Below are 13,040 nucleotides of genomic sequence, written 5' to 3' on the forward strand. Positions count from 1 at the left end.
CAAATGTTTTTATAACCACCCTTCAGATTTTTAACCATCTATGCCAGCACTTTTGTGGTCCTCATCCTATAATTCAAATTTCCATGTTCTTTGCCAAAGTAATTCTTATTTAGTGCATATTCCAACCTCTTGTCTCTGTAAGAGTGTATTCTTTTTTCTGCTAACTGGTGGTGAGCCTTGGTCCCACTGCAAAGCATTTTCTACAGCTGAAATGAGCTCCTGTGCAATCTGTAGATCAGGCTCTGATGGTGGGAGAATATGGGAGATGGTGTTGGTTCACTCGCGATTGTTTTCCAGGTGAGGGGAGCTGGAATAGCGGGAGTGGAATTAGTATCTTGGACAGGAAAGGAAGACACATTCAACTGTGCTACTGCCCTGGCAGCAGGAGCCCTTTTGACTGCATTTTAAGACATTAAAAATGAGCATCTGTCCTGGAGCTCCTTGCCCAGGGCAGTGTGCCACCAGCTTCTCATGGCTCTTGGCTCGCAGCAGGTTGTCCCACCTCCCTTGTCCAGCTCCATGGTGGCCCCACTCACACAGAGGGCTCCTGCCATCTGCAGATTGCCTGGGCTCCCACCAGCTCATTAAAGTCTTGCCAGCATTTTCACTGTGCTGTTGGAATACATTTTGAATATCCATGATGACAATCACATAGGCTGCCTGCCTGAGTGGTCAGCTTTGTCTCCCATAGGAACCAATTATTGGTTTGATTACCATTATTTTCATTTAAACCCCATTTGCCCCTCCAGCCTTGTCATTTGGACACCTTGCTTTTGCAGAATGTGAGGTTTTCCAGGAATATATGTAATTAATTAATCCTCATTTGCAGATTCCATATTTACAAATTTGCCTGCTGGCTAAAATGTATGTGTAGCCCCCAGATCAATACTCGTGGAGCTTTCGAGGTTATTCATAGATATGTGTGTGTGTAGAGCGACAAAAAGTGCCAGCAGCGCCCGTTCCTCGCTGAGGTCTGAGAAGGCGATGCTCTGCCTTTCTGCTTCCACTCTCCTGTCAACAAGGGTCCTTTTCATGTTCTATTTAGTGCCATGTTTTTCACAGTTTTGTGCTTTTTTAGTTGGTAATTTTGCTGTTTAAAATGGCCCTGCAATGCAGTGCTGGGAAGCTGTCTGGTGTTCCTGAGTGTAAGAGGGCTGTGACATGTTTTATGGAGAAGCCTTGTTCAGGCATGAGTGATAGTGCTGCTGGCTGTGAGGTCAATGTTAATAACTCAGCAATATCTATTAGAGTGTCTTTAAACAGAAGTACATAAACAAGGTACGTCTTGATCGTTTGATGAAAACGTGACCAGAGATTTTGCAGGAACCTAACCCTGTATTCTCTTGGGAACAGTAGTTCAGTATTCAGTAATTCAGTGTTTGAGGTGACTTTATTAGAGCATAACCTCCACGAATAATGAGAATTGACTGTGTATATATTTCATTACAGCACAGACGCCTATGCTGAAATGATTTTTCTTATATAAGAAAATAGGGCACATGGACTATTCTTCTGCCATGTCCGTGGCATGTCCTGCTCATGTCTTTAACGACCGGTTTTCTTGCCCAGGTGTAATTAGCATGGTCAATGCGGGAGCGATGAGTGGCTCTGGAAACCTGATGGATTTCCTCGATGAGCCGTTCCCTGACGTGGGGACGTATGAGGACTTCCACACCATCGACTGGCTAAGGGAAAAGTCACGGGACACCGACAGACACAGGAAGGTAGGTGGCATTCCGAAAGGACACACTGCAAATGGCTAAGCCATGTTTTCATTCAAAAGTTACTGAGCTGGGGCTTAGGTCCACGTACGTGTCATGTGCTGGGTTAGGCTCTAAAGAAGAAAAGAGCCAGTGGGAGGAGCAGATATATTGGCAGATCATTGTACTAGCAGGAGCTTTGGGCAGGACGCTGTGTCATATGGAGGGATTGTGGTGTGGAGGAGAGGGAGGGGACTTTGCAGGTGCCATTTCTGGACGCTGTTTTCTCATCCATGAGGATGGAAGCAATTATGCCTGAAAAGGAAATGAGATTATGTGTATATGAAAGCACATATGACAGTGCCTGGTGTCTAGTTGGCAATCAGTATATATTTTAATGGACACAATGGTTATCTGTCAAGTCCTGTGGGATCATTTAGGTTCGGTTAGGGAAGGGTTTTTCAGCAAGGGTAACATTTCAGTTGGGTCTTGAAAGATGACTAAGATTTTGCTAGGCAGAGGAAAGGCGAGGATTCTAAACATCAGTAGCGCCCCCCCCTTTTTAAGTCACAGAGGCATGAAAGAATGTGATGTATCTGGGCAGTTCAGGGAGCTCCGAGGATCTGGTGGAGGATTCCTGCAGGGAGAGGGATAGGGATGAGTGTGGAAATGGAGGCAGCAGGGCCACGTGGGAACGGCCATGCTGGCGGTGGAGAGGAGTTTGTATTTCATGCTGAAAGCCACAGAAGACAGTAAAGATGTGCTGCAAAGGGAGAAACAGGAAGCTTGGAAATGAGTCCAGGAGACTGAAGGCAGTGATGTGTAGGTGGAGAGAGGGGATCAGGATCGAGAGGTATTTTGAGGCGCCACGGACAGGATTCAGGGGAGGTGCTGGGGGCAGGAGGGGAGTGGGGTCACAGAACACCAGGCTGTGGCCTGATGAGGATGATGCCTTTGATGCCTAGAGGAAGCAAGGGGGCACTGGCAGACTGTGGGGAAGGCCAGTGAGTTCTGTGCAGATGCGTTGGTTTGAGCTGCACTGCGGACGGGTGATCACAGGTGGCGAGAACTCTGTGGTTCAAGGGTGAGGGAAGGGCCGGGGGTAGAATGAGGTCCCTGTGTGCAAGTGGAGGCTGAAGCTTTAGAAACAGCCACGGTGGCCTGGGTGCACAGAGACAGAAGGGAAGAGGTGGTCAAAACCCCAGGCAGTGCCCAGAGTTACCAGGTCCAGGGGAGGCAGATGGGGAGCCTGTGACAAGAGGGGACCCCACCAAGAGCAGTCCCCTGTGAATGGACAGGTTGTTGTGTAGGGGCCTGCTCACAAGGTCACCCTCTATAGAGAGGTCACGTAGGAGGTGAGCCAGCGGCATGGGGGCTGGCGGTGAGGGGAGAGCTGCTTCAGACGAGGGTGAGGAGTGACATGGACAGTGTGACCATGTCATATCGCCTCACGAGGGCTGGCACGAAAGGAGGAGGGGAATGTGTAGGGAGCCAGGCTGAGTCATGAAGATGTTGCAGCCTCTTGGCTCTAGAGTGCAGGAATGTGGGGTCGAGGCAGGGTTCCCTCTAGAGCACAGCTCAGCAGACTGCGGCCTGCAGGCCAAAGCCAGCTGGCACCTCGTTTTATAAATAAAGTTTTATTGGAACTCAGCCATGCACATCCATTTCCATATTTTTATGACTCCTTTTGTGCTACAGTGGCAGGGTTGAGGAGTTGCAACGGAGACCATCTGGCCCGCAAAGCCCCAAATCTTTACTCTCTGGTCCTTTACAGAAAACATTTGCCCACCACTGCTCTAAAAGGCCGTGAGGGAATGATGATCTCAGAGGAGCATACGATTCTGTTAGCACAGGGAGGTGTGTATAGGCAGTCCATCTGCTGTGGGAGACGTGATCTATGCCAGCTGATTCTAAGTTCGTGCTGCTAAAATTTAACCTTGAAAACAAAAGGAGGAGATGAAGTCTGTGTGAAGAGGCTTTTTAATGAAACTTAGCAATGTAAGTTAAGATAGTAACTCATATTCAGAATGGAGACACCGAACCAATGTCCTCCTTCAGCATAGCTTTTAAATAATCAAAGATCAAATCACATTTAGTATGTTTTTTAATTAAGTGAGTTCTTTGAGTGTGTGCTCAAATTCTTTGGAGACTATTGTGGCATCTTTATAGCTCTGTGAACTAGAAAGCTCATCTTACCATTGCGGCACATAACTGAAAGAATCACGTCAGTGGGAATTTAGCTGCTTGATGACATTCATTTTATTTTCTTAATGACCCTGTTACCCGAGGAAACAGTTTCAAGGAAAAAAGCGTGAATTAGAAAATGCATTCAGATCAGTTGCTGTGTCTGCTTTGTTCTAGATCACCAGCAAGAGCAAGGAATCCATATGGGAGTTCATCAAGAGCCTGCTGGATGCCTGGTCGGGATGGGTGGTGATGCTGCTCATCGGCCTGCTGGCGGGTACGTGGATGGGCATGCGGCACTCCCGTGGGAAGCTGCAGAGGCCGAAACCTCAAAACACGAACCCTCTGGGAGATTTGGAATATGGCGCGTGTCGCTTTTACCCCTGTGGGAGGGATTTGTTACTTGAAATAGCTAAAGGCAAAATGCGTGACTGTATATTTAACCTAAAATCCATCATCAATAAGGCATGCCCAAGGCATGAGCTCAGGCACAGGCTTCTGGAGAGCTGTGACGATAGAGCTGGTAGCCTTTCCACACAGAGCAGAGTTTTCTTACTATACTGGATTTGACTGAAAACACACATTTTTTTTGGAAACGGTCTTGTTCCGTTGCCCAGGCTGGAGGGCAGTGGAATGATGCCAGTTCACTGCAGCCTCCACCTCCCGGGGTTGAGCAATCCTCCCACCTCAGCCTCCTGAGTAGCCAGGACCACAGGCATGCGCCACCATGCTCAGCTAATTTTTGCTATTTTTTCATAGAGATGGGATCTCACTATGTTGCTCAGGCTGGTCTCAAACTCTTGGGCTCAAGCCATCCTCCTGCCTCAGCCAAAGTGTTGGGATTACAGGTGTGCGCCACTGAGCCCAGCCAAGCACACATTTTATATTCGGTTATTCTTGATTATGTAGATGGCAACGAAATCACGGACTGTTTTATCTTCAATAACAAAATGTCATATGAGATTGCCTTTTACTACTACTGGTAGGCTCTGGGATGAACTGGAAACATCCGGCAACAGTCAGCACCATGCTAGACACCCATGGGAGCTGAGGCAGGCCCAGGGGCCTCCATCGTCCTGACCCTCAGGAACTCTGCATCTTTCGTTTTTAGAATTCCAACACCATGTTTGCGAGCAGTAGATGTTTCCAGAGTAAATGGATGCTATCTGGAGGGGAAACCCGTCTTTTTAATCTCAAACGCACCAGCCCTTCCTGGAAATCATTTCCTAAAACTTATGTCCTTTTAGGAGATTGTGAAGGTTAATGTCTAAGAATAAGAAATTTGGCATGACGAAGAGGTTTCCTTAATAAAAATCCCCTGCATATAACAACATAATAGTTATGGTTAGAGAATAGATCAGGGAATTTACTAGAACCCAGGCAGAATATATGTAGTAAGGTCGAAGAAGGACAGAACACAAATGGGGCACAGATAGAGTTTTGTGATTCCAGGGGCTTTCATTTTCCAGGTGATCTTGATTTATTCCATAGCTCATCGGAGGAGGGGCTTGGTTGCCAGGGAAGGGCTCTACCTCCCTCACCTGCCTCAGCGTCCCATAAAGAGCTAAGAGGAATGCTCGGAGGGGGAGTCCTTTCCTACTAGTCACAGATGCTGTCTGTCCATTTCTCCAAGCCTGTCCTTCCTTTACCAGTGGCATTTCCCGTCATGTACTGGCAGCAGCCAGGGCAGGAAATTAGACTTCATTGTCACAAGGTATTGGACGACCAATTTTGCTTGTCTGCTTCTGTGAAGGCCTTTGAAGGTGGGCCAGGTGGGAGTTTGCTATGAATTTTGATGTCCTTATTTAGAGTAGATTGATAAAACCTTATAGTGTGTCATTTTTCTTGGCTCGTAGGAAGGAGAAATAAATAGGGTAAATGAAGAAACTCAGAACAGGAATAGATGTTCTGATAACGGCACAGCTTAGATTTATTGACTGACGGAGGAGCCCAACTGGGCTGACTTTAATCTGATTTTGACCAGCTGGCTTTATAATCCACTTGATTTCCATCAGCTCTTTCACGAGGGGGAATTAAAAACAATATGCTGCTGCCCCGGCTTCACTTAAACAGTATCTCTGGAGAGGACCTATGGCTTGAATACAGCCTGCCCCTCCCCTCTGTGATTGTAATGTGCAGCCAGGGGTGAGCCCCGCTGGCCAAAGGAGAGCCTGTGGGCACATCAGCAGGGGAATACATGGGAGGGTGAGAATGGGGTGATGCTGAAAACGAAAGGGCTACAGTGTTCTTTTGATTTGGATGCACTTTGAAGGGACAGCCAGAGAGCCATGTCCCACTCACTTCCCCCTTCCTCGCTGGACTAACAGTGGAGAGGACCCGGGGTCTCACTGCCTGGCCGGCTGTCCCCTCAGTGGCTGTTGTCTTCGGACTCTCCTCATGGGTAGGCCCACGGCATCTCCGCAGGTGCTTGTCAGAAGTCACCGCTGGGTGTCACTGTTGGACCACGAAAGAAAGCTGAGGCCTGCTGACGCGCAGTCAGAACCAGAATCAGCAAGGAAGATTGGGTATGCAGTAGGGGGGTTGTGAATGAATGAATAATGATGAAACTTGCGGTGATCATCCTGTTTGCCCCGGATATCTGCAGGACCCTCCCATCTTCTTCACCTTCTTCTTCAAATACTGCACGATGTCACTTATATGTGGAGTCTAAAAAAAAAAAAAACCAGTGTCATAGAAACAGAGTAGAAAGGTGGCTGCTAGAGGGAGGGATGGGGACAGGATGGGGAAAGAGATGTTGATCAGAGGGTGTAAGTTTCAGTTAGACTGGAGGAATAAGCTTTAGTGAGCTGTCGCATTGCATGGTGACCACAGTTAATAATCATGTATATCTCAAAACTGCTGAAAGAGTAGACTTTAATAATCTCACCACAAAAATAAACTGGGGAGGTGATTCACTTGGTGCGAAGGTAATTGTAGTTCTTGCCATTAAAATAACGGCATGATCGGATCTTTAATTAGCTCGATCAAGTCTTTCTATAATGTATACATAGATCAAAACATGCCATTGATATACACAATTATTACGTGTCAGTTTTAAAAAGTTAAAAAATCAAGATAATGAGCTCTCTGCCTTTGTTTTTCCTGTGGAAAAACAGAGAACTATGGATAGTTCTAAATTTGACATTACCGGACCCTGTGGAAAGACCTCGTGAAATACTAAATATTATGGTTCTTGCGTGCTGTTGCTAGGGGGCAGTGTTTACTTAGCTGACTCTGCAAACTAGCATTAAGCGGAACCAAGCTTGCATCCAGGATTTCATGATCTGGAGAAAATACTTTGAGCATGTAGGATTTCTTTTCATTGGGTTTCAGTTTCCAACTTTAAATCAGGAAATAGTTTTCACCATTCCACAAGGTATATGTATTTCAAAACATCATGTTGTATATGATTAAAACATACAATGTTATGTGTCCATTTTAAAACGAAAGAATAAATCAGGAAATAGCTAATGATATATCTAACTTAATTAGACTAATTATATATATTTGTATACTTGGAATCAAGTCTTTCATTATTGAATTGCATGTTTAAAAATTTCAAACCTGATATTTAAAATTTAAAAAACAATAAAATTACATCCTTCCCTCTCTAAGCCTCACCTCCCTCACCTGCTGTGTGGATGTATATATGTATGTATGTAAAGCTTTATTGAAATATAACTCACATACAATACAATTCACCCATTTAAAGTATACAATTCAGTGGTTTTTAATGTATCACAGAGTTGTACAACCATCACCATGGTCGATTTTAGAATAATTTTATTATCCCCAAAAGAACCATTATACCCTTTAGCTATCAAGCCCCTGCTCCCCAACCATCCCCCTTCTAGCCCTAGGCCACTGTTAACCTGCTTTCTGACTCTATGGATTTGCCTATTCTGGGCATTTCATATAAATGGAATCATACAATATGTGGTCTTTGTGATTAACTTCTTCTACTCAGCATAATATGTTCAAAGTTTGTCCGTGTGGTAGCACGTGTCAATACTTCATTCCTTTTCACCGCCAAGTACCATTCCATTGTATGGATAGACCACACGTTTTTTATCCACTTATCCATTGATGGATATTTGAGTTGTTTCTACTTTGTGACTATTTTGAAGAATGCTGCTATGAACATTTTTGTACAAGTGTTTGTGTGCATGGATGTTTTCATTTCTCTTGGGTATATGCGTAGGAATAGAATTGGTTTTTTTGAGACGGGGTCTGGTTCTGGTGCGATCATGGTTCATTGCAGACTGGGCTTGAGCAATCCGCCTGCCTCAGCCTCCTGAGTAGCTGGGACTATAGGCGTGTGCCACCATATCTGGTTAATTTTTTTTTTTTTTTGTACAGACAGGATCTTGTCATGCTGTTCAGGCTGGTCCTGAACTCCTGGCCTCAAACAATTTGTCCACCTCGGCCTTCCAAAGTGCTGGGACTACTGGCATAAGCCACTGCGCCTGGCCCTTATACTTTTTAACAGAGCCTTTAATATACTTATTTTCTCCTGTCCCAGGTACAGTTACACAAAGGCAGGGACTTGGGTCTACTCTTTTCACTGCTATATTCCCAAGACATGGACGAGTAACTGGCATGTAGTAGGTACATGGTCGATAACTATCCCTTGAATGAATGAATGGACCTGAGTTTTCTGATTTTTTTCATTCATTTATTTATTGCAATATTTTATTCAACATGGATATATAGTGCCAACTATGCACCTGACATGGATGTAACAATGGACAAGACAGATAGGGTCCTTGCCCACTTAGAGCGGACACAGGGTCTGGATGCCAGGCCTGACCCCCCAGTGTGGTATGAAAACCAGACAATGAAACCTTTGTTACTCACCACTTATAGACTAATGGAAGTACACACACACACACAGAGGGAGAGAAAGACAAAGAGAGCTAATTGTGATATCAGGATGTGAGAGGTTTGGTGATGGGGAAGGACAGGCAGCCACAGGAATGCGAGGGAAGTATACCTAACCCAGGCTTAGGAAATCAGGAAAGACTTCCCAGAGGAGGTGATATAAATGCTGGAATCTGGATGATAAGTAGGAGTCTGATGGGAGGGGAGGGCAGTGCTTGCTGAGATGGTGCAGGTAGGAGAGCGTGGCACATTCCAGGAACATGGAGTGGGCAGGGTGTGGGGAGTTAGTGAGGGAAAGAGATGAAGCTGGAGAGATCTGAGGGGCCAGCTGTCAGGGTGGGTGACCTGTTGAGGATTTGGGTGTTCTCCCGAGAATAATGGGTAACCATGGCAGGGCTTTCCACAGGGGAGTGGCACGGGTCAGTCTGGCCTTTGGAAAGCCTGTTTGACCACAGTGTGGAGAGGCCATGAATGGGGCAGGACTGAGGCTGGAGACCAGAGAGGAAGCTCCTGCAGCAGTCCTGCCAGCAATGACTTCAACACGGTGATCTGAAAGACAGCCCGAGTGGGGATGGGGGTAAGTGCAGTGATTCAAGAGAGATTTCAGAGGTGGAGCTGCTGGGATATGGGGATTGCCTGGAAGGGGGTTGCTTTCCCAGATTTCTAGTTTGCACAGTATTGTGCCTGGATGGTGGGTTCCTCTCCCAGCTCGGACAAAGCTGAGGCTGGGAGGAGGATGCTTTAGTTTGGTGTTGGGTGGCGGTGGACTGAAGTGGAGACACCTAGTAGACCCAAGAAGGCAAATAGACTTGTGTTCTTTGACAATGCCCATTCATTGGCTTTGACTGCCTGGGGCTTTGCTACAAAGATTTGGGAGGGTAGGTCCACAAGTGTGTGTCATGGTTGATTAGTGATGTCTATCATGGGTATGTCAAAAGAATTGTGAAGGTGAATCCAGTAGAGTGTGCTATTATTGATTGGTGATGTCTGCTGTGGGCATTGGAAGCTGACGGCTGGGCTATGTAGTGATTGGCTCTGTAATAGGCAGTGGGCTCTATGTGCTTGGAAAAGCACAGCTTGAGATGTACATTTATACCTAATGGTAAATAGAAGGATATGAATAAGGTTGCCAGGGTTAAGAGCATAGTATAAAAAGAGAAAAGGGTTTAGGGTCAAGCTTTGAGGAAATGGCCTTTTAGAAGTTGGGTGGAGGAGTCAGAAAGATCAGAGGAGTCAGAGCAAACCAGAGAGTGAGGAGGAAAGCAGGAGAGCATGATGTAGAAGCCAAGGGAAGAGGTGTTTCTAGAAGGGTGAAGTGGTCAACAGAGTCAGATGATGCTGAGAGCTCTGGAACTGGGGTCAGCAAACTTTTTCTGCAAGAGGCCAGAGAGTAAATATTTTCAGGTTTGTGGCCCATGTGGTTTCTGTCTCATCTCTTCAGTTCTGCCACTGCAGCATGAAGGCAGCCACAGAGTGCATGTAATTGAATGGTGTGGCTGTGCGCCAATAAAACTTTATTTACAAAAACAGGCTGTGGGCCAGATTTGGCCTGTGGGCTGTAGTTTGTGGATCCTGCTCTAGAGGAATGAGCTAAGGCCATTGCCTTAGCTGCATGGGAATCTCCTGGTAGATTGAGGGGATGGACTGGGCCAAGGGAAGAAAGAGATTGGATAGTGACTAGAGGAGAAAGTGGAAACAGGGAGGGTTTTTTTTTTTTTAATGTTTAAATGCTGATGGCAAGGAGAGGAAGAGGTTGAAGATACAGGAGAAAGAAAGGGGAATGGGAAGAACGAGGACCCATGGAGGAAGGAGATGTAGAGCTGAGGTGGGCGGCGTCCAATGCAACACCAGGAGAAGAGAAGGGAGGGGTGAGTGCTGATGCCAGATGTGGATGCTTTCGGTGAGGATGTGGATGCAGAACCGATCCTGTAATAACAAAGGCTGAAAAATGAAGATGCTTGAAAGCATTCTCTGCCTTTGTGAGAGATGAGAATGCATTATTCTGGAAAGAGACCCAAGGCCGCCTTTTGTGATCCATTCAACTGCACATTCCGTTTTCTCCCATTTCTATTGGCTTTTAAAATAGTTATTTAGTTTTATAGACCCATAATTCTTTATAATTTAAATAATGCAGAGAGTTTTAATAAACAGGATTTTCCCGAGTTTGGTTCTCATTTGGTGGCAAAACCTTATTCATTTATGATGTGAGGCCGTCGTAGTTGTTATGAGTCCATTTTGTCTGAATTATCATGTTTCCCTGAGAAATATTGATGTGTGTGATTCTAGGATCCTGCCCCAGAAGCCGCTGAGAGAGTTCTGTCTTTTACAGTATAAATACCCAATGTCAAAAACTTGGAAAGGGAAAAATTGCAAAAGTTGCTTGTCTCTCCTACCCAATTCAAGCTACTGAGCCCTTTGTATTTCTCATTGGGCTTGTGCTGCCTTGCCCATACCATAAATGTTCAAGTGCTGCAAGGTTAATGAAAGAAGCTTCCTATGTAAGTGACAGCCCCATTGCAAGTTTATTGCCTGCTCTGGAATCTGGGCCATCATTGCTGATGTGCCCCTGCCTGGCCGCCGTGTTGGTCTCATTCTTGTTGCATCATGGTGCGATTCCTCTTAGTGGCTCGTGTTACTTCTTCCAGGCACCTTGGCTGGGGTCATCGACCTCGCCGTGGACTGGATGACGGACCTGAAGGAGGGGGTCTGCCTGTCTGCCTTCTGGTATAGCCATGAGCAGTGTTGCTGGACTTCTAACGAGACCACTTTTGAGGACAGAGACAAGTGTCCCCTGTGGCAGAAATGGTCGGAGCTGCTGGTGAATCAGTCAGAGGTGGGTATTTGGGCAGGGTCCTGACTGGGGACCCCTGCCATTCCATGCGTGCTTGGGAATGCTGCTGGGAGATTTGTGAATGTCTGTGATTTCACCTTCAAGTGCCTGCTCTGAAGTTCGCGGCTTAACACTAGGATGACTGGCTTTTTCTGGCTCTAATGCTACCACTCAAACTTCACTTGCAAAACCCTTCCCCACTGTTTCATGTGCACAATGTATATATATACACTTTAAGCCTCATATTTGGCTTTATCTTGTTATATTTGGCTTTATTATTTCTTACCGAAGGTGGTTTGCTGATCATGCTGAAGAAATAAGGTTGACTTTGATATCTTCTAATTAAGAAGAACATAACTTTTTAAGTTATCCTTTAAAAAAACAGCTTTAGTGAGATAAATTCACAGTTCATGTTGTTCACCCATTTAAAGTGTACTATTTAATGCTTGTAGTGTATTCAGTTTTGCAGCCATTATCACATCTAATTTTAGAACATTTTTGTCATCCTTTCCAAAACTCTGTCTCCATTAGCAGTCACTCCCATGTCCCCCAACCTGCCAGCTCTGAGCAACCACTAATCTACCTTTTGTCTCTCTAGATTTGCCTCTTCTGGATGTTTCATGTAAATGAAATCATACAATGTGTGGACTTTGTGTCTGGCTTCTTCCACCTAGCATCATGTTTCCAGATTTCTTCCTATTGTAGCATGAACCATTACTTCATTTTTTTTATGGCTGAATAATATTCTATTGTATGAATGGACCACATTTTATTTATCCATTTGTTGGTTGCTTTTGCTTTTTGGCTATGATGAATGATGTTGCTATGAACATTTCTGTACAGGTTTTTGTGAAGACATATGTTTCATTTCTCTCGAGTATATATCTGGGAGTGGAGTTGCTGGGTCAGATGGTTACTCTATGTTTAACCTCTTGAGCAGCTGCCAGACTGTTTTCCAAAGTGGCTGTACCATTTTACATTCTCACCAGCAGTGTATGAGACTTCCAATTTGTCCACCTTGCTGTCACCACTTGTTATTATCTGTTTTTGATTGTAGCCATCCTAGTGGTTATGAAGTGGCATCTCATTGTGCTTTCAGTCATCTTCCATTGCATTTTATGACCACATTATAGAGGATGTTCTGGGTCTTCTATAAAGAGAATGCCCTAGGCACAGGAGATAATAGTGGTGAACCACAGACCCATAGCATTTAGAGCTTCAGATCTTTATTAAAATCTTAGTTCAGGAAAGAGTTAACTTCTAACCCATTTCAGTGGTTACCACCATGACTATGGGTTATTAAAGGATCAGAAAGCCACGTGAGGAGGAACCAGGTTGTCAAGTTTCACATTAGGGGTAATGTGAGGATCTCTCAAGCTAGAACTAATCTTGCAAGATATATGTAATCTATTTATACATCTCCTCCCTTCCCCACTTTTTTTTTT

General features: G+C 45.2%; 1 protein-coding gene across 1 annotated transcript in view; it reads left to right on the top strand.

Moving 5' to 3' along the window:
- CLCN4 (chloride voltage-gated channel 4) overlaps nt 1-13,040 on the top strand; it is an 80,919-nt gene that overhangs the window by 26,952 nt on the left and 40,927 nt on the right. Inside the window, exons 3-5 of the mRNA XM_054472156.2 lie at nt 1,570-1,724; nt 4,062-4,161; nt 11,411-11,598. Coding sequence (XP_054328131.1) covers nt 1,581-1,724; nt 4,062-4,161; nt 11,411-11,598 — 432 coding nt within the window. The 5' untranslated portion in view covers nt 1,570-1,580. The remainder of the gene's footprint in view (nt 1-1,569; nt 1,725-4,061; nt 4,162-11,410; nt 11,599-13,040) is intronic.

The sequence above is a fragment of the Pongo pygmaeus genome, chromosome X (assembly GCF_028885625.2).
Source record: "Pongo pygmaeus isolate AG05252 chromosome X, NHGRI_mPonPyg2-v2.0_pri, whole genome shotgun sequence".
In the NCBI taxonomy this organism is placed as follows: Eukaryota; Metazoa; Chordata; class Mammalia; order Primates; family Hominidae; genus Pongo; species Pongo pygmaeus.